Genomic DNA, 23,708 nt, shown 5'->3' on the forward strand with positions numbered 1-23,708 from the left:
CGCAATTGCGTCAACTGCCAGGTTCATTTCGAGCTGGGTGTAAAACTATTAGAGCTAATTCTTTGGCTCTGTTTCTGATTGCAATATTACAGACTTGTAAAAACTGTACACTGTAAAACTGAAGTTAAATATGGAAATCACGACAGAGCGATGTAAAAATCCACCGAATGGTGCCACCGCTGCTAAGTAATTCCGGTCGGTCATGAGTCGTGAGGATGGATAGGGATGAGGTGGGATGGGTAAAAGGGTTTTGACTGACTGCTGTGTGTGTTTGTGGTAGCTAGAACCTGTTCGTCCGCAGTGTGTAGCTCTAGCGGAGCCCAAAACACGAGCATTAGAATAAAATTGCCATACATCAGACTAGAAACCTTAATTCATTTTATTACTACTCCATTCTTTGAGCACACACACACACACATTCCTTCGGTGGGCAATCTGCCTTAAGCAATGTAGATCACGCGTACAACGGCTACACTACGGGCGGGAAAACAGCGGCACGTTTCTTACTAATGCTGAACAAACAGTGGCGGACACTCCGTCCGATCCGAGACTACTGCTCTGCACACGATCCTTTTGGTCTTCTGTGCTCCTCTCGCCCGGCTGCTTAAATAATGAATATTCAATCGTGCACTATTTGAATTGAATGCCCACAGCGCGCGCTTGTAAGGAGATATGGGGTTGTGGAAAATATTTTCTGTACTTACGGATTGAGGCGAAGCGTGGAAGAGAATCCCAGATAATGTGGGACAGAGTGGTACCTTTCGGTAAATGCACTAAACGTGGATGTTAATCCATTAATTGATCGACATGCAGACAAGCTACAATTAATGATTAATGAGTAAATGGTATGTTCTAATACTTGACTATATTTTAGCGACTTTTAATAAGAATCGTCCACCTTTCAAGTCACACGAGAAGTTCCTTTAGTCGTGTTCCGGACACAAAGCAATCACACACGCACACACAGCAGTTAAAAGATCATGATGATCTCATATGATCTCCAGCGGGGGTGGTTGGACCGGGGGCTCGCTGATGAGCGCGGGAATAATGTCTCTATATCGACTTATTCGATGTGTCAACAAAATGTCACCGTGTGCTGCTGCGTTGTTATTTACCTGTTTGTTCGCAGGACATACTACCGCAAACGATTGTGCTGGTGCTGGTAGGAGAAAACACACGCTAGCCCATCACATTTGTGCGTTTTTTTTTAATTAATTTAAAATGAAGCTTTTAGCCATGTCACTGGGGTGATGTGCATTTTGTCTGGGACGTTACAATTTGTGCTAATTTTGGGGAGGGTGCAAATATGTGTGGCACGAGCCTTGTCATAATTACCAACGAAACGTTAGCATTCCGTCAAGCGCATCACGGATCAGAACGGTTCTACGTTTATTTGCTTGCTCTAACGCTTTACAGGGTGTTGTGTTTTGATTGCTGTGCGGATGAAGAGAAGTGTGTCAAATTGATTTGATTGGCAACACAGTTCACGCGGGTGGAAAAAGCGCACGAAGCCACACCAAACGCGCCACGCTGAAAAGCGAAGCACTGAGAGTAAAATGTGTAACACCCGGCTATCGGGTGGCCCTTAGCTGGTGGGTTGATTGATTGAGCCATGTACAGCAGGGTCTACCTTCCTTCCACACCACAGACGACGCGGTTGTGTGGTGGTGTGGTGTACAAGGCGTGTTCATCTACGGATATATATATACATGTGCGTATTTCGACGGGCCTGTATGCCTCGATCGAACCGAAAGCGCAAGAAGTGTGCACACACAAAAAACCGGTAAATTACGCAAACCCCGTCACCAAACCCTTTTGATAGAGTGCGCTTTCCTCCCGCCGGGCGTCTGTCGTCCTCTGCGGGGTGTGCATTCCAGCAGTTTCCTGCCCACCCGAGACGAGCCCACGGAAGCCTCTAGTGAGCGCTAAGATGATTCGGGCCTTTGACACGTTGTGTTCACACACACACAATTATTCACAAAGAGAAAGAGAGGGAGACAGTGGGGTTTAGGGGTGGAAAGGGCTGCTTTGCATCCTAGGGGTTGATTGCTTACAGCGACCGCTGTAGCAATTGTTGAAGCATATGCTGGTTGACGCGTCTGCCATGCGCCCCGTCTGAAACTATGTCACATTATGACAGATAAATATTCATCCTAAAGTGACGTGTGTATATATAAAAATATGTATAAAAAGTCTCTTTTTTGGGTAGTTTTTTGTAATGGGGTGACTAATTCCTCCGCCAGTACGGGCATCATCAGGACTCACGTGCTCTGTGGAAACGTTTGAAATAACACCATCGAAAGTACGTCACTTTTTTTTTTAAAGGAATTGTAGTTGTCCATGTATGGTAAAAGTTCCTGCTGACTACGTTTGGAGATGTCTCGCTCTCTCACTACATGCGAGGCTTCGGCTGATTCACAACATCGAAGTGCAGTGCCTCTGGTACCGCCAGAGACCGCCAAACAAGTTCCCAATGACTCACTTGCCGGCGTGCTGTCGCCACCATCATTCGACGCAAAACAAAACATGCAATGGCCTCTTCTAGCCAGCTCTTATCCACCTTTTACCACCTTAAATAGGAGGGCGGTTTGCTTTTAAGACATGCAAATGCATGACAACTCATACCTTCTTTACTGTGTGTTGTGTCACACACCGGCACCGGCACAGCCAGGTGTGAAAACGATTTATACTACACAACTTCAACATGCCTTATGGCACGTTATTATCTTACACACATTATCCATACAGTGTATTACGTGTTTTACGGGGAACCACCTTCGCGTAGATCGCGGTGAGATGATTCCGTCCGGCACTTCCGGTCTCCGCGGTTTTAAGTAGGCGTCTGTGAAGCGCGAAACCTTACAAATGTCTCACAAGCGAGCAAAAGCGCCACCGCGAAAGCTTCAGCGCGAGCTTTCGTCAGCATACAACAACCCCGCGCGATGATAGAGGGTTGATAGTAGAGGGATGAAACAAAACACGTCTCACGTGTTTGTGTGTATGTGGTTGTTTGCTAACGTTTTGCGCATTTTATGTTTTTTCCCCTGTGTCGTCGCTCGTTTGGTTCGATATTTGTGCGTGTGTTCGTCTTGTCCGGCGGTCCAGTACGAACTTCAACATGGACCAAACATGGTCACGGAAGGACCTCGGTCAGGGGTGAGAGGGGAGGGGGGGAGGGAGAGAGACCCGAAGATCGCGCAACACCCATGCAACGTACTTCGGGTGTAGCAAAACACGGGCCGCGATTGCCGAGTTCGCGCGTTCGCCCGCTCTCGCGCTGTCGTCAGAAAGCTTTAGAATCTTCAGCTGTGTTTACTCGTCTTCCCGTCAGTCATTCTGTGGCGGCTGTGCTGTGCTTAAGCACCTAAATCGTTTGCTCTGTGCATATCTGTTTCTGTATTATTGCTGTTTTTCACAGTTTTCGAACAACAACTTGACCGGAAAGTGAAGTTATTCTGTGGAGATTGCATCGTTCGTGCAACCGCTCCTTACGTAGGTGGGGCACGGTAGTGCAAGCATTCGACTAAAACAACCAAGAACACACACTTGAACTTGAACTTCCTTCTTCAAACGGGGAGGTGGGGTTGGCAGGCGTGTGCAAATAATAAAAAAATAAGTTAGATCGTTATTTCTGTTTCGAAAACTCAGTTGCGTCGTTGATGTGGGCGAGTTGAATTTGTTTACGGAATTATCGATTAGCGCGCGGCAGTGCTGCAATGGTGAATTGAGTTCTGGTGCCTAGTGTGGAAGCAGAACAGAACAGTGAACAACAACCTTCCTTTGCCGGAGGTGACTTTTGTGATCGTAATTTATTTCAAGCAAAGTGCGACTAATTGCTGGTTAGAAGTTGGTTAGAATTGATATTATTTTGCTTCTATGTTCAACGTCGAACGTTTGCCTAACACAAATCCCTTTTTGTTTCTCTTCTCCTTCCATTTGCAGATGGTTCCACGGCAATCTGTCCGCTAAGGAGGCGGAAAAGCTTATCCTAGAACGTGGCAAGAATGGTTCGTTTCTAGTGCGTGAATCTCAAAGCAAGCTCAGTGATTTCGTGCTCTCGGTCCGGGCGGACGATAAGGTGACGCACGTCATGATTCGATGGCATGTAAGTACATACACCCCATTTACATACAGGCATGCCTCCCAGGGTGGGAGAAGAATGGATGTGCTGCGAAAAGTAGACAGAATGTGTTAAAAGGCGAAAAAGGGCCCTGCAGCGGGATTAGTACCTTTAAGTCACTGGACCGGAAACAACGTGCCCATGTGTGTGTGTGTGTGTTGCTGTTTGCAGAGCATGACGGAGCCGCTCTTATGTTAATGCTCTTCCTTCTCAACTCATGTCGCGACGCGCCGGATGACCTTGGCACTAGCACGACGACGGTACGACGACGACGACGACAAGTGACGCATAAACCGTTGCCGATTTGGTAGCACGGTGTACCCAAGGGAGTAAACAGTACGGTGGAACAGATGGGCAGCCAAACACAAACTCTCACACACACAGCCTAGACTGGGGGATGATCTGTACGGCCCTTCTTCCAGTGGCCGAACATGGCACGACGATGGCGACGACTGAAGGTCTTTCGCCGTGTTTGTAGTGATTTAAAACCGGCAACAAAACGGTTCGACTGTGTGTTGCCACTTTAAGTTGTTGGTGAGCTTTTTTGTTGTTGTTCTGGTTGTTGTTGCTTATCCTTCCTACCCTGACTTTGGTGTGTTCACCGCCAAGCGAAATAACAAGGGAGGAGTTTGTGTTGTGTGCACCTTTTGTGTATTGCCGATTGGGGTTTGAACCGGTGTGGGAGATAATTTACAACTTATTGCAATTTAAAAAAAAGCACTTCCCCGTGTACTTCTTCATTAGACTTGCCTTTTTCTGTTACTTATCAGACAGGTGTAAACATATATACAATCATATTCTCTCTCTCTCACATACGCATGGCAAGAGAAAATCGATTCATTGGAAAGGTTACATAAATTGCAAAAAGCACCAAAAACGTCATTTGCCCCAGACTGTGCGTTGCGTTTCGTCGCTAAAAGTCTGCCCGGGCAGGGTGAATGCGATGGGGGAAATTATGCTAAACGTATTTCCGCCAACTCGACGTCTGGAACTGGATCAAGGTCTAACGAAGAGCAATTAGGTCTAACAGTGTGACAATGGCGGGTAAAAACAAACCGAATTACATTAGTGCATTGGTGTCGATGACGGTGTCATATGTGGGGCTTCTTTTTTAGGCCGATTTAAGGGTTTCGGCATTGTTAGGCATTGGTTGCATATGCGAAACAAAAACCGTGCTCTCTGTGTACGGCTAATGATGTTGAGGAAGCAAGTTTTTGAGGTACAGTAACGAATAGTACGTTCAGAATTCGCTAGTTGAACAGCGTTTCCAACTATTGGCATTGTGCTGACTTCAGTTTAGTATCCGAGAGCCATTAGTATTCGGCATTTTTCTTGGAAGACACATGCAACTTAAGTAATTTGTTCCAATCCCGAGTTTTCTTCCATGCCAACGCCTGGTCTTCAATTGAAGCTTCTATCGTACGTGCAGCTATTGAATTCAAATTGTATTGCCTTTGTCATTAGTACGCATTTTGATCTCCTTTTCGCGTGACACCTCAGTAGCGCCACGTGTAGAGCTCGATCATGCAACACACTTATCGTAAGTTCAAATCTAGTCTGAGGCGAGTTGTGCATATGTTTGGGCTTTGCAGAATGAATAGTTGAAAGGTTTTTACATACTTTTCAACAACTAAGGTAGATCAATATACTATAGGCTTTTGAGGGAGGCGATTACTAGTAATGACTCCAATTATGACCTGGTCCTCATATTGAATTGTGATTTCTGTGGATATAGACAGTTGTGGCGAAAAGTCGCTACTGAGGAGGACCTTCTCTTATAAGGCTATGGTTCTGCTCTTCCATCAAATACGTTTGTTGTAACCCATCAAATACTCTAAGTAGTAGTACCTTATTAACAACTGACGGACGAGTTATTACTCCGTTTTTAACTCCCACTCCCCTATGCGGACAAAGACCGAACAAGGTGTAGTAGTTTGATCATACGGGAGCGCAAATAAGGCTCAAGAAAAGTATTGAACAGAGGGAGAGTGAGTGACAACAGAGATCATATTTTAAGCACACACACACATACAAAGTGATCATAAAATTATACGACGATTAAGCAAACGTGACAGCGTCGCCGGCGCAAGGTAAAGCACTATTTACTCTCTGCCATGAAGGGACAGTGGGGGTGGCGTGCAAAAAAGGAGAGAAGAAAACGATCATGCACTTGGCGACAGCCTTCGAATTAGTCATAATTAAATCGTTTATCGGTACCGATTGCTTCTGAACGTGGCGGCTGTCCACATTTTACCCGCAAGAGGCTGTCGTTGGTGCGCCCGGCGTACTTTCCACCACTGCTCTGACCGGAAGTGCACGTTTCGTGACACAGACGATTCATCAGTCACAGCCAGTCAGTGTGCTCTTCCGCTTATATGGTGGTTGTAACGATCGTCCATACCCACAGCATGATGACGCCAGCCTAACCATGGATAAGACACCGATTGCAGAATGACAAATTGATTGAAAAATTAGTAACCACGAGTGTAACCTCCTTACCCTGTTAGAAGAGTGTGCTGACGTGTCCTCATGTGACTCATATTAATTTATCAGAATTATTCAACTTTCATTCTCATTCCACACATTTTACTCCTTTGGTAGCAATCCTTCCTATACTTATGTGTGAATCGTTTCTTTATTTGCTTGTTTTTGTTTTTTCCGCTTCCCGTAGGAGAAAATGTACGACGTCGGCGGTGGGCAAAAGTTCGCAACCCTGTGTGACCTGATCGAGCACTACAAGCGCAACCCGATGGTGGAAACGTGCGGCACGGTCGTCCACCTGCGGCAGCCGTTCAACGCGACCCGCATCACGGCGGCCGGCATCAACGATCGGGTCGAGCAGCTGCAGCGCGAAAACGGGGGCCAGTCGTACGGGAAGGGCGGCTTCTGGGAGGAGTTCGAATCTCTGCAGCAGCAGGAGTGCCGGCACACGTTCTCGCGCCGCGAGGGCCAGCGGAACGAAAACCGGGCCAAGAATAGATATAAGAACATTTTACCATGTAAGTATACGTTTTACTATTAAAATTGATCTAATCCAACCCACTCCAATCATTAGCTTGGGGGTTTGGGAATGAATAGGAAAACGGAAATTTGAAGGTAAAAGTATCATTTTCAATTGCAAAACATGAAACGAGGATCTTGAAACGTTCCGCTGCTCCGTAAACAACAACACGTCAATGTGGACGATTCTTTGTTACGTTGTTCGGGCGAGAAGCGGTAATTAAACGTTGAACCAGTTGCTGCCCCGAGTGTCGGGGTTCTAAATGTTGAATCAAAACACACCATCGGAGACGGAGACCCACGCAGCCGCAACCTCCGCAGAATTATAAACCTGACGATCGTTTGTGTGTGACGACTCGCTCGCTCGCCCGCTCTGCTGCCTCGCGTGTGATGCGTGTTAGTGTAGTGGGGCAGATAAAAAAGGCATCTTTGAAAAGTTGACGCCAGGCATCCCTTCCCTACCCCGAAAAACCCTCCGGTTCCGGTCTCTCGACGTCGCAAAAAGGCATCCAGCCAACCGGTCCAGGCATGACCATATAAGCGAGAGTGCGCGATCCGCCACCTCGCCGCGGCACCAAATGTACGCGGAAGAGGGTAACCCTCCCGCGCGGGCCTCGTGAAGGATCTGTGACTACGTATGCGGGTTGCTCGCTATTTACATACAGATAAAATGCCAATATTTCAATCTATCGCGCCCACCCCGCTCACTCTCGGCCGGACAAAAAGCATCGCGTTTGGATGCAACGGTATCGCGATACTTAATTGCAAGCGTGCGCGGGAATGCTAATGATCGGCAATCGGAATCTAAACCCCACGTCCAGCGTGTAGTAGGATCGTGTGAACAAACTCGCCCAAGTGCAACATAATCGACGAGAGCGGGCGAACGAGCGCGTCTCTATGTCGTCTGCCAGCGTGTGAATCAGGAAGCAATCGTTCGAAGCGTTTTTCATATTTTGCAAAACATGGCATCCGTTCAAGGGCGGCCGCGAAAGAATCAATAAGGAGAGGGAAGGTGCGCTTTGTGCACTATGAAATATGCAATAGTGTCGTCGACAGCTCTCTCTTTATCATCATCATCATCACCGCCGTAAGCTTTTGAGGTGTCATTCTTTTTATTGGTAAAGAGGAGCGCGCTGGGGCATCCTCTTCTGGGTGCGCAATCGATTGTCGCATTATCCTCTCGGAAGGTCACGGGTATGGTCAAGGTTGTTGTTGCTGTTGTTATTGCTGGTGTTCTTAGAGCCGTGACAACAGCCAGGAATAGCCCATCCAACCTCCTCCAAGCAAAACGTGCTCGATCGATTATTGTGAATGATGATTAGGTAAAATTGGTTGCAACGAAAACCGTCTGCTGGAGCCCATTCAGCGGCCGCCTCCAATCAGCACTGAAAAGTGGACGGATAACAATCAGAACTTTAAGTGGCCTCTCCATACACACACACACACACGTTAAAACACTCGAGAACCCTGACTGCCTGACGTGTGTCGCACATGTGTTTTTTGTCGCAAATGGCCGGGCAACTGGAGCAAACAACGAAAGGTTGACATACGTTACGTAAATGTCGGTCAACTGAGAATTGAGACACACACACACACAGGGGGGGGAAAAGGGTGGCGACAACACACAGTGGTTTGCAAGTGGTTTTCATTTCACGGCAAACTGTTTCTTCCATCTCCGGGCAGCGGTCGTCGAGGTGCGATAATTAGATTGCCAATCAAGCTTCATCATCATCGTCCGTCGTGTTTTAGCATCACAATGAGAATAGGAATCGTTAAACAATATGGGTGGCACAAGGGGGTCAGGTGCAGATGCAAATGCAGATTTGAAAGTTGTTAAACAACAGAACGATGAACAACCGAAACACAGGTTGATTGTTGTGAAATTGAATTGTTTTTTTCGGTCGAAAGGCGGGAGATGTGTTCTGTTGAATTTCTACATTGGAGAGCAAACTTGACACAGAATGTGATCCTGTATTTCGTTTATCTCAAAATCGAGGTTTTTGTTGTTGCTAGAAACAGAGAGGGAGAGAGCTTAGAAAGATTGCTTGGTACCAGGAAACATGTTTTTTAATGTAAATGTCCGGTACATGTAACCAATTATTGAACAGCTTTTGCTTCTGAACACGCGTAACATATAATCAGTGTTTAAAACAGTTCAGCACCAGTAACTAATCGAAGATACAGGATCAATTACCAGTTGATTGTTTATGATGCTATCGTACAACCAGATAATACGTAGAAGATAACATATTGAGCGTGATAACACACAATGCGATCGCAAAATACTAGTTACGTTTAAACATTGTCTGGATGAGACCGTCTCGTGGATCTAAGGTAAGGGCCTTGGTCTAACGCGTCACGGGTTGTGCGTTCAAATCTGGTTTGAACCCGGAACAAAAGCGCAAATTTTACTAATTCCAGATACTTTGTTTGAAAATTTGCATTAAATCACGTACTGGTGGAACACAAACAAATGAAATACTATTTATAAAGAGACAAATCATCATCCACCCTCGCCATTTTCTCCCTTTTTATATACTCTCTTATCTCTTTTATGTTCACTTACAAGCAACACATTATTCAGTGGTAATCTTTCTCGTTTTGCGCCTTTTTACGCAAATGAATAACGCCGCTCGACAGATGAATGATTATTAACAAATACAAATGTCTTGTGCGTGCGCACACACATCACTGTCGGGGAATTATTCTGCCTTGAGCAGATCGGAGAAGGGTGTTGTCGGTCTAGGGAACATAAGAACCTGTTTCTTTTCCTACAACACTGGCTGCAAATATATCTGACACTGACAATTTCCGGCGTCGAAGCGACGATTCCGCGCAATTAGTGCGCGCCCAACGTCCACATTCTTGCGTGTCGCTTTATTCATCCTGATGCACACACCACCAGCTTAACGTGGGTGGGAGAAACGGTTCATGTTTACCATCCACGACTTCTCGCTACTACTACTGCCGAGCGGGGGAAAGTTAACACTTCCCTTCAGCAGTGTAACGACATTTAATTAATCGCACCGAGTGGAATTCTTTTGCGGAAGCATTCCGTTAATAAATCCTTCCTTTCTTCTCCCTCCCTCCAGTTGACCACACGCGCGTGAAGCTGAAAGACGTGGACAGCACGGTGCCGGGCGCGGACTACATTAATGCCAACTACATTCGCCAACCGACGGAGGCGGAACAGAACGACATGAGCTCGTCGTCCGAGAACCTGGCCCAGTCGGCGGGTTCGGGGCTGAACAACGGGTACTCCCAGCCGAACGCCACCAACAACAATGGCACCAACGGTAACAGTGCGTGCCAGGGCTACAGTGCCGGTTCGGTGGCGCCGACGAAAAACTGCTCCAGCTGTCAGCTGCTCAACAAACCCTGCTCCCAGTGCTCCCTGAAGGCCAGCAGCGAGGTAGGGCGTTGGAGACTTTTCCTTTATTTTCCCCCGCCTCGATATCGACAATAATGTGCGGTGCTGTTTATCATCGAATTACCGTTACAGATGAAGCATAAACGCAACGAGTCGATCACCTCGCGCATGCAGCTGCAGCAACAGTCGCCCCACAAGCGGGACGAGAAGGACATGTTCAAGACGTACATCGCGACGCAGGGCTGCCTGACCAACACGATACAGGACTTCTGGAACATGATCTGGCAGGAGAACACGCGCGTCATCGTCATGACAACCAAAGAGATGGAGCGGGGCAAGAAGAAGTGCGAAAAGTATTGGCCCGATCCGCAGCAGAGCAAGGAGTGGGGCCACGCCCGGGTCCGCTGTCTGAGCGAGACGAGCACCGCCGACTACACGCTGCGCGAGTTTCTGCTGTCCTGGCGCGGGCAGGAGGATCGCAAAATCTACCAGTACCACTTCCAGGTGTGGCCCGACCACGGCGTACCGGCGGATCCGGGCTGCGTGCTCAACTTCCTGCAGGACGTGAACACGCGCCAGGCCCAGCTGCAGCTGGAGGGTTTGATGCCGGTAAGTGCAGCACGACGGTAAAAGCACAGGCGGATTGGAAAGCTTACGTGTTTGCTTGCTCATTTTAGGGTCCCATTTGTGTGCACTGTTCGGCTGGCATCGGGCGGACGGGCACGTTTATCGTAATCGATATGATTTTGGATCAGATTCTGCGTCAAGGTAGGGAGCTTCACAGCGCTTCCCGAATCGCCCATCCTTTTTAACACACGCTCCGGTTTCTGTTTTTAGGTCACGAGTGTGAGATTGACATTCAGCGGACAATTCAGATGGTGCGCTCGCAGCGTTCCGGCATGGTGCAGACGGAAGCTCAATACAAGTTCGTCTACTTCGCCGTCCAGCACTACATCCAGACGCTGCTGCAGCGGAAGCAGGCCGAGCAGCAGAGCCTGCAGGTGGGCCGCGAGTACACCAACATTAAGTACGTCGACGAAATCTATGTCTAAAGTAACTGTTTAAGCGCTTTCGAAACTAACTTAGCGTTACGCTGTCCCCCCCTTCTACGTACCTCCGCCTGACCCACGTCTGTCCGTCTGTGTAGCCGTAACCTAGAGCGCGTGTGTTTGCATATCCCCCATCCGACCCCACCCAAAACCCCTCCCTCCCTGAAAGAACGAGCTTCTACGTTTGCACCATAAACGGTTAAAAGAACGGTCTTCACGACGGCCCCTGTTGTTGTTGTAGTGGTTGCTGCTACCTTGCTCTGCTCGCTCGTCGATAATTTCTCAGCCGGGTGGCCATGCTAAACCAGTGCAGAATGTAAGGGCAACAAAGCATTAGGAGACCAGGGAAAGGGATCAAGGGATCAGCTGGAGCGAACGGCATGACGCATAGGGATCGACCAGATCGCGGCCAGAACACAGCGGAAAAGAAGCGCGGGGGAATATAGTTGTAAATTGTTGTACATTGTTCGTGCTACGCAAAATTCGTTCTCGTGTTGCGTGTGTTGGCTTGTACACCATCGTTGTGATATTACTGCTACTACTATAGTAATTTAAATGCTTTCCCCTGTTTTTGTCTCTATCCATCGCACTCCTGCTCTGTATACCTTAGTGTTGCGGATTTGTTTTTGCTTTCCATAACTGATTGCACGATTAAAACAGTGTGTGAGTGTTTAAAGGTAGAACGGGGTAAACATGTGGTCGCTTGTGTGAGATAGAGATTGAGAAAATGGGGTTACTTGTTTTGTTTTCTTCTATCTTTCGTTTGGATAAATGCGGCAACTGACGGTAACAAAATCGGAAAGCAAATTAGAATAAACACATTGAGGCCGAGCTGAGCTCTGCAGCAGCACGTTAAATGATGTACATTAGTGTTGAGATGTACATGTACAATAAAGTGTATGATTAGCTATAGTATTGCTCCAAGTAATTCAAGTAACGAGAAGGATTAGGGAAGCGTCTCTGCCACGATAAGATTATGCGCACCTTTGTGATTTTGGCTTTGCTCTCTGTACAGTTTCTAGCGCTAAGATGTTTCCATAGTTTTTGGGCTCCAAATCGAGCGTTGCAGCTAAAGTCAAGCGCAGTTGCATCCGAAAGAAAGAGCGGAAAAATGCTTCGGAAGATGAAATGCTTTTCTGTGCGTTGGTATTGCTTCCTCCGTTGCTGGATGGTCCAGTAAGGCATGTAAAAGAGCATATGTTTTGTATATCGTCGAGTGTAAAATTGAACCGTACTAAGATCGGACATTTAATTACAATTCACATGAGATGAAAGAAAGGCGGCCTTTATTCATTTGGAACTAAACTTTAAAGACATCATTAGAACCATAAGTTACTGCTTGTACGTTTTGTTATGATGTGTTACACTACTTACTGTAAGATGGACTCTTCTCGATTGCTTTAGCCTTCTCATTGTCTGTATCCGTACTCTTTCCACCCTTTTCCATATCTGGTAGATTAAAAAAGCTAAACGAGTGCGTGAGCGCTCGTACTCTTCTTACATTACACATTTAATGTTTAACCGTCTTCTGTACTGATCCCACTTTACCATCCCACGTGTACGAGCAGATATGCATGCGACTCGAATGATCTGCAGCGAACCCAGCTACTCCCATCGCTGTCAACATTAAGCTTAAACACAAGACAAGACTTGCAGAACAATCGTATGCAGCACAACCACACGATTAGGTATAATTGCGTTACAACTGTGTGTTCTTGCTGTAATTGGCCGTGGTTTTGTGTTTCTTTTTTTTTGTATTTTATGCTACTTTAAAGCTGTGTTTGAAGTAAAATATGATTGATTTTAGGTTTGCCCCATGCAGTTACAAGGCATGTCTTGCGATATGGTGTTTTTGTTTGTAGATCATTTTCGTTTCGTTGTTTTCTAGTGTTGCGTTACTTAGTTATTAGTTTTAAGTGTTAATTATGTTATCATACTCCCCGCACCGCGCATTACTGACCCACCTTTGTGTGTGTATTTGTTTCAGGTCGACATCGGATTCGCAGTTGCCATTACCGAGAACTGTGAACGATCTAAATAACTCACTATCAGGTAAAACGATCGCAGCAAAGCTACCTCCCCGCGATTCTGTATCCCCCAAAACACCCCCATCAATTAGTAATCTTAATTTCATTCTTCTTTCCATTCGCAGTATATGAGAACATTCGCAAAGAAGCTGTACGAGCACCACCGCCTACACCACCGAGAAAATCATGACAAATGGATTTTTAAAACTTATAAGGCAAATGCTGTGAAAAACAAACAAACATGAAACATGTGAAAACTACCACCAACAATCTACATACACACACCTCTTGGGCATTGGTTGGTCCATATACATCTATTCTCTTTATTCTGCTTATTGCGCTGTTGCGTACGTTGCGTCGTAGTCTGTGCCTGTGTTTGCATTGCGACTGTGGCGCTAGCCAAGCGGACGGAAACCAACTTAGACGATTCGTCTATGCGCGCACGGTGCGTCAGAAGTGCGCATATACTGCGCGACCGAACCGTCGTCCTATATGCGTGTATGCAGTAACCCTGGAAGTGCTGTATATGTTTCCATACCACTTGTTTTGCTATGACAAAAAGGGGTGTACTACGAGGTGTGCTGTGTTGATCGGTCACAGTGCCTCTAACCTGTGTAGCAACAGTTGTGTGCGGGCAGCTGACACACGATCGATCACTGATCCACCTCTTAGCCCATCAATGTCGTCCTGTTGGGTAGCAAATGTTACGGCATTTCTGTGTTATAGTCGTTGTAGATTGAGTTGTTTTAGAGGAGATGCGTTTCATTGTAAAATACCTGTACAGCAATGATGTGAGCGTTTTTTGCTTTTTTTCTGTTTTGGTTCTATTTTACGCGTCTTATTCCGTAATAACTGCGCCAATACCGCTGTAGCCGAGTTTTTTGGGGGGGATCGGGAGCAGCGTGGATTAGATGCAACTGTTTCCAACTATTCTATGTGCATTGAATGTGTAGCGCTGCTTGTTTTGAAACCATCGCCGCTGCTAGACCATCGCAAACCCCCAACTACAGCATAATCCTCGCCACCGATTGGCCATGGTTTAAATTGTGTAATGTTGAAATTTAAGTATAAAAAAACGCGGACTTAAGATGAAATGGAAAACAACACTTTAGCATGTTGTCTATGTAACGTGCATCTAAATAGAATGAAAAAGAAGGTAAAGAAATAGAATAGAATAAAACGAATTAAATTTCTATCGCTGATAGTCAAACTCACACACACACAAACTTACACACACACACATACATATATCCATTATAGATACACACTTTACGTTTGTCTTGCTCTAGGAGGGAGGTATATGCAAATCAAATCAGTAACGGAAAATAGACTTCTATTTTTGTAACTTGAAACATTTATTACACAGAGAAAGAGCGGGCAGAGAGAGAGAAGAAAAGCGAGATGTTGGATAACTATTGTTGCTGCAGAAATATGAAAAGGCAAGAACACTATTCGAAAGAGATTATGATATAGTAACAACCGAAATACAGGAAGTAAAAGAAACAAAAACAGTCCGCCAACTGTGTGCAAAAGCGAGAACGGGCCAATATTGGTGGGAGCAGTCGGGGAAGGAAATCAGCGCCAAAGGGAGGTACAATACAGATTCATATTATAGATTTGTTATTATATTAGACGATGCGATGCGGTGTCTCAGTGGAATGGAAATTGCAGGACCAGAACAAACAAACACTAGCAAAAGACATATAATCGAAGCAAGAAAGCAGCGCATGCACGTGACGGAGGCAAGCTAATTAGCGGGCTTTGCATACAGCAATGGAACAGAATCATCTCGCCCCAAGTGCGCGCGTGTGTGTGTGTTTTATATTATTAGACATCAGTACATATACGAGATGCGTCTTATAATTTAAACCGTTGTTAGCGTTGTACTACAGCAAAACCATTTAAAAATGCTCCTTTTGTTTGCTTTGTTTCACTGTGTTTGACCAGTTGCTATGAGATAGTTAGCGTTTTTGCCTTAAGCTCCCACAGAAAGCGGTTCCATCTAAGATTCGATTGCACGTGGAACAATTCGTTGGGTCTAATTACCTGTTAAAAAGACTCTGGAAGGTATCACTCTTCCGGTAGTGCTGTGTTATTTTAAAAGATGTCTGTTTCGTACAGATTACTCGCCGGTACTACGTTTCGTTCTGGTCCGTTTCTGTTCGCAAATCAATCCCCCCTTTTTGTCCCCATACATACACACACACATTGCTTAGCATGTATGTCATCACCATATTTTTTCTGTTTTATTCAATTTTTATGCCTAAAGTTTTTGTTATGATTGTTAGTTATAGTCAGTTTTACAAACAACCACAAAAACAACAACAATCAGTCTTGAATCATTTTATCGGATTTGAAACTTTATAAAAGTTAGACATTAAACGTATATTATAACCTCGAAAGTATAAGACGTACACAGAGAAAAAGAGCAAGAGAGAGAGAGAGAAAACTAAAGCTGAATATGTGATTGTAGCGTTAAATAACGACAACGGCAGAAAAACGAGAGACATTTACCACGAAAAAACAAGCGATAGGTGATTATTATTTTTTTGAACCCACATATATAATACTATTTGTTTTTCACACAGCATAATGTTTCTGTTCCCAAGGATATTGTTTTGTTTTTGTAGTTTTCCTGTCTTCTTTCGCAATAATCAGTCGTATTTGGTGTAACTGCACGATTTTGAATCATTTTAGATCGATTCCGGCTGGTAACTGAAAGAACGAGAGTGTAAGAATAAACTTCAAAACTAAAGCCTCTGTACATCTAAATACGAAAAACAAATTGGTAAATGTAACGAAGAGACAATGGGTAAAAGAGAGAAAAACAGATATAATAGTATATGTTCACTCAGCGCAGGCCAATTAATTGAATGAAAATAGCTGAGAGAGAGAGAGAGTGAAAAAGAGAAGTAAAACAAACCTATAAATAGACACACAGTTACACAATAAACAACAATAAACGTTATTGTATGGAACATATGTTTTGTTGTGTATCTTTCTTACGTGTATGTAATTTCCCCGAAATTGTTGCTACTGAGGTGTTGGATAGCGAATCGAGCGAACCTTGTGATTGGAATCCTGGCACCATCCTAGATCCAGATCCTAGGGAAGGTGGTAGCCACGTACCATCTCTTCAGAGTCCGTCAAGGCTGATCAACTGATAAGGCTATAATATATGTCTATAACTATAACCGATGTCTCTTGCCAATTGAAGGTGATTGGAAAACTATCAGCGTCTTTTGCTACCACGGAATGCCCAAAGGACAAAGACCAAAGTAATAGTGGCATCATCAGTGGTTCAAGCGGTGGTCTTCCAAGCTGGTCTTCCGAGGCGCACTCAATATAGCTCAAACGATCCGTTTATTGTCTCTCTTCGTCGCTCCTAACAGCCTGTACCACTTATTTGACTTCAACTCTTCTTTGGCCTCCTTCCGTTCTCTATCCTTACATTCTATTCAATCTTCTTTCTTTCCTCCTTCCTAGTACAGGCACTGTGTTGATTTATGTCTCGTCAGGTTAGGTTTAGGTATAGGATAAGAACATTGTTTAACTGTAAGGCGGACAATTATTACCAATTAACAATGTAAATAATATAAGTGTTCGTACTTGTAAAGTCGTCCAGGATTTACCCTGTCTCGGGTCAAAGGTCAGCAGCTGAATACAAAGGTCAAAGGTCAGAAACTGAAACAGTTCGCAATAAAAAACCTGTCGCAAAGAATGAACTTCGTATCATTGAAGTATCATTGCTCTCTGCCCAAAATCGTACTAAACCCTCTTAGCCACGCTCGAGAGGAAGATGCACAAAACAATATTTGGCACCGTATGTGTGGTTGGACCATTGAGGTACCGTTACAGCAACGAACTATACGAGCCATTAGGCGATCTCACAGTCTTACAGAATACAACAACATCGACAAACACAAACACTTATTTAAACATACAAAATTAAATAAATTTGAATGATTCTGCGCCGTCCAATTTTTCAACGGCGCAAACAAATTCAAACGCTAAATTTAGACCAGTTTTCATCGCCAACCGTCAACTTGACAGCACCGGCGCGCCCATGTTGGCAGCGCCGGGCGATGTTATGTCAAACGTCAAACGCCAAGCTTGCCACTATAGCTCTTCCGGTGCAGCTCTTTCTTTCCCGATCAACACATCAAAATGGGTAAGTCGGCGCCTATCCGTGTCCATCGAAAATGAGCCCAAAACTGAACCAAAATGCATCGGAAAAGTGTGCGGCTTGCTGGGCAAAGGCTCGAAACGTAGCGTAGCACCCGAAGTGAGTGAAACGGAGCGAAAACGAGTGGTTTGTGCAGTGTTTTTCATCGCTACAAAAGTCCACGTTTTCCGATGTATTTGTGTTATGGGGGGAGGTCTCATGTATGCGGCTGCATCTGTCGCATGCCGTACCGCGGGGACCGGTGGCGGGTGTATCGTAGCTTGCCCGGGTGGTGAAATGGTAATAAACTTCCCTTTTCTTCTGTTTCCTGACTGCCAATTTTAGGTATTAGCCGCGATAGCTATCATAAGAGGCGAGCCACTGGTGGCAAGAAGGCCGCCATCCGCAAGAAGAGGAAGTATGAGTTAGGACGCCCGGCCGCCAACACCAAGGTAAGTGGTGCGGGTGCACACATGCCCTTTTCCCATCTTTTCACAGGGACAGCAGCATAATTCATGTGTTCTTTTGTTCTATGTCTTTTAGATTGGTGCAACTCGTGTCCACTTCGTGCGTACCCGTGGTGGTAACAGGAAGTTCCGTGCCCTCCGTCTGGACTCGGGCAACTTCGCCTGGGGATCGGAGGGTATGGCCCGCAAGGCACGTATCATCGACGTCGTCTACAACGCGTCGAACAACGAGCTGATCCGTACCAAGACGCTGGTGAAGAACGCGATCATCGTGATCGATGCGTCGCCCTTCCGTCAGTGGTATGAGAGCCACTACCTGCTGCCGCTTGGCAAGAAGCGCGAGCTGAAGGCCGGTGAGGAGGATGTGTTGAGCAAGAAGCGCAGCAAGAGCAACCTGCGGAAGTACGTCAAGCGCCAGAAGAACGCCAAGATCGATCCTGCAGTGGAGGAACAGTTCAACGCTGGTCGTCTGCTCGGTATGTATATTGTGATATTCGATGGCCCCGTTGGGTTGTGTGCAATTTTGGTGGTTCGTTTCGTGTTGGAATGTGCTTTTGTTTTTTCAATGATGTTAAACTAGATGAGACTCACGTCTACGCCTCGGCGTAGATCTTACCAGTTGGCACGCTCGTTTTGAGCCGCCTGTGCTGGCAACAGTGGGAAATGATCCATCACCGTCATAGTTACTCTGATGATAATGCCATCCCTTTCGCGAATCGAACAGCACACGAATCGAGTTTTTCATTCCACAAACACAAGCTGGAAACATATTAACGGTGGTGTCCACTCTTTCGTCCCCCTTTTTTCACAGCTTGCATCTCTTCCCGCCCTGGACAAGTTGGACGTGCCGACGGTTACATCCTGGAGGGCAAGGAGCTTGAATTCTACCTTAAGAAGATCAAGAACAAGAAATCCAAGTAAGCAGTGACAAACGGTGGCGCTCTGTGGTGTGTCAGTGTTTGTGTGCTGTGCTGTGGCGGAGGGGCGGTGATGATAGCTTGTTGGTGGCACATAGATCGCCGGTTGTCGGTGCTACGATCCGTTCCTCGTCGTAGCATTGTCGAGCATCGCACCAACCTTAGAAAAAGAGCAACAAAACATCGTGCGTCATCATCTCCTTGGGGCAGTTTAGAGGCGTAACTGTACTGTGAAGCCTTGTGTACGTGAAAAAGGAGGAATCCTTGCGAGAGAAGGGAAGGAATAAAACTTCAAAAAAACCACACAATGATTTACAATGTTTTTTTGTTTTGCTCGGTGCTTGAATGTTTTTGATGATGCATTTGTTATCGTTTCGGAAATGAGAGAAACCCCAAAATCTACAGACAATGTTGCATCCGTTTTTGCTAAACAGAAGAAGAAAAAGATGCTTTACTTATCTATATCTGTACCAAAAATCAAGTCGCAAGGATATACCATCATTCAACATTCAAATCACCAACAATCCTTGCACAAAATCTAAGTAAAGTAAGTTGAATTGAACGGTTAATGTCTTATAAAGCCACTTGTTTCTCTAAACATCATTACACATTCACTTAATAGGTTATACGGTAGATTTAACAGCAAATGCAATATTTGATTAAACACTTATCTAGTTCACCCAACTATTGTTTTATCGAGTGGTTAGTTTACGGCCTTCAAGAGGAGTTCTTCTGTTCAAGCAGGATTGAATCAATCGCATACATTTCTAGTTCGGTCTCGCATTTGTCCTTAGGTGACTTTGTTCTATATTGTAGTTCTAATATCAGCAAATCTATACATAATTCACATTTTTTATACCAAAATTGTATTTTAATTTTAAACATCAACCCTCCTTTTTTTAAACAAAAAAGATACAATTCTAACGTCAACCGAAAAAGACCGCATCGCAGCCCACAGTGCTCCGTGGTTGTTTGCGCGTGAATCCGCGTGTGGCTATCGCGCAAGAACCAAAACATAAACCAAAGTTATCCCACGCCCCTTCCCCCTTCCTTTGCACGCTGTACAGTGTCCTGTCAACGGGGCAGGCGGAGAAAAAAAACGGCACAAGCAGCACAATTAGATCAATAGAAATCGCGACAACGCGAGATTCGTCCGCGCAGTTCCGTTGCCGTACGAAACACTCCTACTGGCGTTCCGAAATTCAGTTCAAACCTGTACCACTACCTACCTCACAGCTGCGCCCGCAGCAGGACATCACTACGTACCGGACACATGAATCCTTGGCGTAGTTAAATACGACCGTAGTGTGTGTGTGTGTATGCAAAATGGTAATTAAATAATTGCGACGGGATGGCGTTTGACCTAGATCCCCAGCCAGGAGCCGTAGCAGCAGCAGCAGCAGCAGTGCCAGATTGCCAGTATTGATCGTCGGAGTGCCATCCCGGGGCAACGGTACGGCCACCCAGTGTCGGTGCAGAATGATACCCTGGATGCGTGAAAAGTTTGCCGAACGGCGTGCCCGCTGGCAGCAGTCGCGCAAGTCCGCGACGCAACCACGCGGTCTCGGCGACGGCACGTCCAGCTGCAGTTCGGCCTCGTCCAGCACCACCGGTCCGGAACCGTCGTCGTCCGGCACGACGACACCCGGTACGAACGTTTCGCCCGTGCACCAGCCGGTGGCAGCAGCTGCTGGTGCTGCTTCTGCTACTGCCACCCCATCACGTCACCACGGCCACAAGCATCGCCACGGGCAACGTACGTCGAAGGGGCCGCATCACCATCACCTATCGCAGCAACCGTCGCCATCGACCAGCGGAACATGGCGCTCGAGGTAAGTGGGCAGAGACAGTGGTGGGTTAAAAATACGCGGTAATGGATAAAATATTCCGATGGTGGTTCGGTAAAAAGAGCAGGTAAGTGGTTTGTTTATTGATTAGATCTCCGTTTCTTCGCTGTCTTTTTCCTCGGTTCGGCTTTGGTGGTGAACCACACAGTGTGAGTCAGCGCGCACATCGTTCGCCTCGCCAGTGGACGATAGGTCAGTGAAGATGTTTAAATATTCATCGTATCCCCAAACCACCATCTGGAAAATGGACTGTTATGTGTGGGCATAGCAAGAGAGAGAGAGAGAGCGAAAGGTTGAGCAATAAATTGGGATATTCATGTTTAGGGACGGTAGCCAAAAGCATTCAGCATCCTTACAGCGTTCTGTGTGGTGCAATCGATCCAAATTTGGGTTCCAAATTCTGGACCGGACCGGCAATTTAATTTTCCAATTTTCATCTTCCCCTTTCCGCCCCCCCCCCCCTTCTTGCAGATCATCCCGCAGGGAAACGCACGAGAACGGTGGAGGCGGTGGCCCATCCGCACCGCCGTCCGTTGCGCTGCGCATTATCAGCCCGCGGGGCGGCATGGTCGATGTGGAGGTGGCCCGCACCCTCACCGGCCGGCAGCTGAAGATGTACGCGCTGGAAAAGTTCGCCAGCAATGCCTTTACGATGCCTCACTTTTCGTCCGACCTGGACGAGCTGGCCGATCGGTACCGGATGATACGGTCGCACAATCGGCGCATCTTCCGCGACGACGATCTGCTCGGTGACGCCGTGCACGATGAAGGTAAATGGCTCGTGGATATGCAGTGTGAAGAGAACCGTTTTGATGCGTTTTTTTCTTCTTCTTCATTTCAGAGGAATTCCTGCTCGTAGCGAAGCGCATCGATGCGACGCCGGCCGACGAAAGCCTGAAAGGTCCTTCGCCGGCGGAAATATTGGCCGCAACGCGCCACATACCGCTGTCCCGCATAAATCAAGCTTCCGTTAACTTCAATCTAGGCATGCTGCAATCGGATGTAAGTAGATGGCTGCCTGCCGGGTCGTCACCATGGAGATACAATTCCCTTTCTCCCTCGCTGCAGCTGCAACAGGACCTTCGGCGCATCATGATATCGCTGTCCCGGGCGTCCGCCTACGTGCACGGGACAGGACCGTGTGCCGAGAAGCTGATCGCCCTGTTCCAGCAGCGGCTCATCAACCGGCAACGGCACCAGATCAGCTCGGTCGAAACGCTGCTCGAGATGGGATTTTCGCTGGACAAAATCAATCAGGCCTTACAAATTACCAAGTAAGTAACCGCCTGGGGCCTGGGGTCATCCCACAAGAAATCGAATTGACCACACAACACCTCCCCCCCAACAGGAATGTGTTCCCGGCGGCACTGGACTGGCTGATACAGAACGATAGTACGGCGCGCTTGTTTAACTGTGATAAGAGCGCAGCAATTGCGTGCTCGTCCGCTGCAACGATGAATCAAATTCAAGGTGCAAACTCGCCGGCTAACGAATCGCCCAGCGGTGCTCCCTCCACTGGCGGCGGCCTTCACCGTGGACGGAAACGTTCGAACGCCGGCAGTGATAGTAGATCCGCCTCTACACCGTCGTCCGTCGGGAACTCGCTGGACGAGGAAGAGGAGGCGTTCGAGGCGGGCGACGACAACGAAGAGGCAGCGAATGTGAGCGATCCTTTTACGGTATGCAATGTTGTTTTGCTGTGCGATCGGTTCCTCTTTAATGAAAGACACGGTGGGGGTGGGTGTCGCTCTTTCCACAGATAAAGCGTGAAAACGTGGCCGCCTTGCTGGAGATAGTGCGCCTGTACTCGGAGAAAACGGTCGTTCCTGTGCCGGAGCTGGTGAGCTCCATCGCCGAGATGGGCTTCGAGGAGGAAAACGTACGCGAAGCGCTAATAGCTACACAAAACAATCAAACGGCAGCGGTAAGTGTGTGGCCGGGGAGCGGGGTACCGACCGTCCTAAAGGCTGTACCGATGTGCGTGATGTTGATTTTGTTTTTCTCTGCACCTTTTCCAGTGTGAATGGTTGCTAGGAAACCGGACCAAAAGTGTGCAGGGGTTGTGCGATGGCTTGCCGCCGGAATCGCCAATCCTGCGTGTCCTGATGGGTTCACCGCAAGTACAAATTAGTCTAGGAAACCCGAAAATGTTTATCGGTAAGTAGAGAAAACGTTCTGGCTACTTTGTCTCCTTGCTTAAATCGGTTTTGCTTCATCTCCCGCGCAGCGCTGATATCCATGCTGGACAACTCTTCCACGATGAGCATGTGGCTTAGCGATAACGATACGTCGTCGGTGCTGGGACACATACTGCGCACGTACCACGAGGAGAAGCATATCGTCGCCATCAATCAGTTTAACAATGCGCAGGGAAGCGCGAGCAGTAACCAGTAGTAGCAGCAGCAGCAGCAGAATTAGCAGTCGAAATTCGCTTTACGATAAAGATTTGTGGTCGATGACAGATCGAAGAAAGGTTTTCGTGCAACATGGTCAATATACCCCCACATAAGTCTTTCGTACAAAGTATAAAATGCCTGGTAAGATGTGTATAAATGTATGATGCGCTGGAAGAGAGCACCAAAAAAGGGAAGGTCACACCTTTTAGGCGTTAGAATAAGAAAGCGCGTGGAGGCAAAATGCAAGCTCTTCAGCTAGAGCCTTGATTGCGAACTGTTGCTTTGCTGCTTCGCCCCAACAAACAACCCCCTTTTATGGACAACGAGCAATTAGTAAGACAGTAAGTAGA

The 23,708-nt window shown here is 46.7% G+C and overlaps 3 protein-coding genes across 7 annotated transcripts in view; all 3 read left to right on the forward strand.

Moving 5' to 3' along the window:
• Window positions 1-16,548, forward strand: part of LOC120895943 (tyrosine-protein phosphatase corkscrew) — a 35,106-nt gene extending 18,558 nt beyond the window's left edge. For 2 of the 4 annotated variants that reach the window (XM_040299690.1, XM_040299691.1), the window contains 9 exons: window positions 3,943-4,105; window positions 6,792-7,119; window positions 10,213-10,532; window positions 10,623-11,099; window positions 11,168-11,258; window positions 11,328-11,517; window positions 13,108-13,227; window positions 13,527-13,591; window positions 13,692-16,548. In XM_040299690.1, the coding sequence (XP_040155624.1) occupies window positions 3,943-4,105; window positions 6,792-7,119; window positions 10,213-10,532; window positions 10,623-11,099; window positions 11,168-11,258; window positions 11,328-11,517; window positions 13,108-13,227; window positions 13,527-13,591; window positions 13,692-13,756 (1,819 nt within the window). In that variant the 3' untranslated portion in view covers window positions 13,757-16,548. The remainder of the gene's footprint in view (window positions 1-3,942; window positions 4,106-6,791; window positions 7,120-10,212; window positions 10,533-10,622; window positions 11,100-11,167; window positions 11,259-11,327; window positions 11,518-13,107; window positions 13,228-13,526; window positions 13,592-13,691) is intronic. The other 2 variants (XM_040299693.1, XM_040299694.1) reach the window with 1 other exon arrangement.
• Window positions 16,549-17,636: 1,088 nt separating this feature from the next.
• Window positions 17,637-19,426, forward strand: LOC120894647 (40S ribosomal protein S8). Its single transcript, XM_040297362.1, has 4 exons — window positions 17,637-17,737; window positions 18,077-18,183; window positions 18,275-18,674; window positions 19,010-19,426. Exons 1-4 carry the CDS (start codon window positions 17,734-17,736, stop codon window positions 19,117-19,119), a joined length of 621 nt encoding a protein of 206 aa, XP_040153296.1. The 5' UTR covers window positions 17,637-17,733; the 3' UTR covers window positions 19,120-19,426.
• A 625-nt stretch (window positions 19,427-20,051) lies between these two features.
• Window positions 20,052-23,493, forward strand: LOC120894646 (ubiquitin-associated domain-containing protein 1). 2 transcript variants are annotated; one of them, XM_040297359.1, is made up of 8 exons: window positions 20,052-20,947; window positions 21,434-21,732; window positions 21,804-21,964; window positions 22,031-22,236; window positions 22,311-22,641; window positions 22,722-22,886; window positions 22,981-23,119; window positions 23,190-23,493. In XM_040297359.1, exons 1-8 carry the CDS (start codon window positions 20,595-20,597, stop codon window positions 23,354-23,356), a joined length of 1,821 nt encoding a protein of 606 aa, XP_040153293.1. In that variant the 5' UTR covers window positions 20,052-20,594; the 3' UTR covers window positions 23,357-23,493. The 2 variants fall into 2 exon arrangements, with proteins under 2 accessions (XP_040153293.1, XP_040153294.1); XM_040297360.1 differs by having other exon boundaries at window positions 20,942-21,029.
• The last annotated feature ends 215 nt before the right edge of the window (window positions 23,494-23,708 follow it).

The sequence above is a fragment of the Anopheles arabiensis genome, chromosome 2, assembly GCF_016920715.1.
Source record: "Anopheles arabiensis isolate DONGOLA chromosome 2, AaraD3, whole genome shotgun sequence".
Lineage (NCBI taxonomy): Eukaryota > Metazoa > Arthropoda > Insecta > Diptera > Culicidae > Anopheles > Anopheles arabiensis.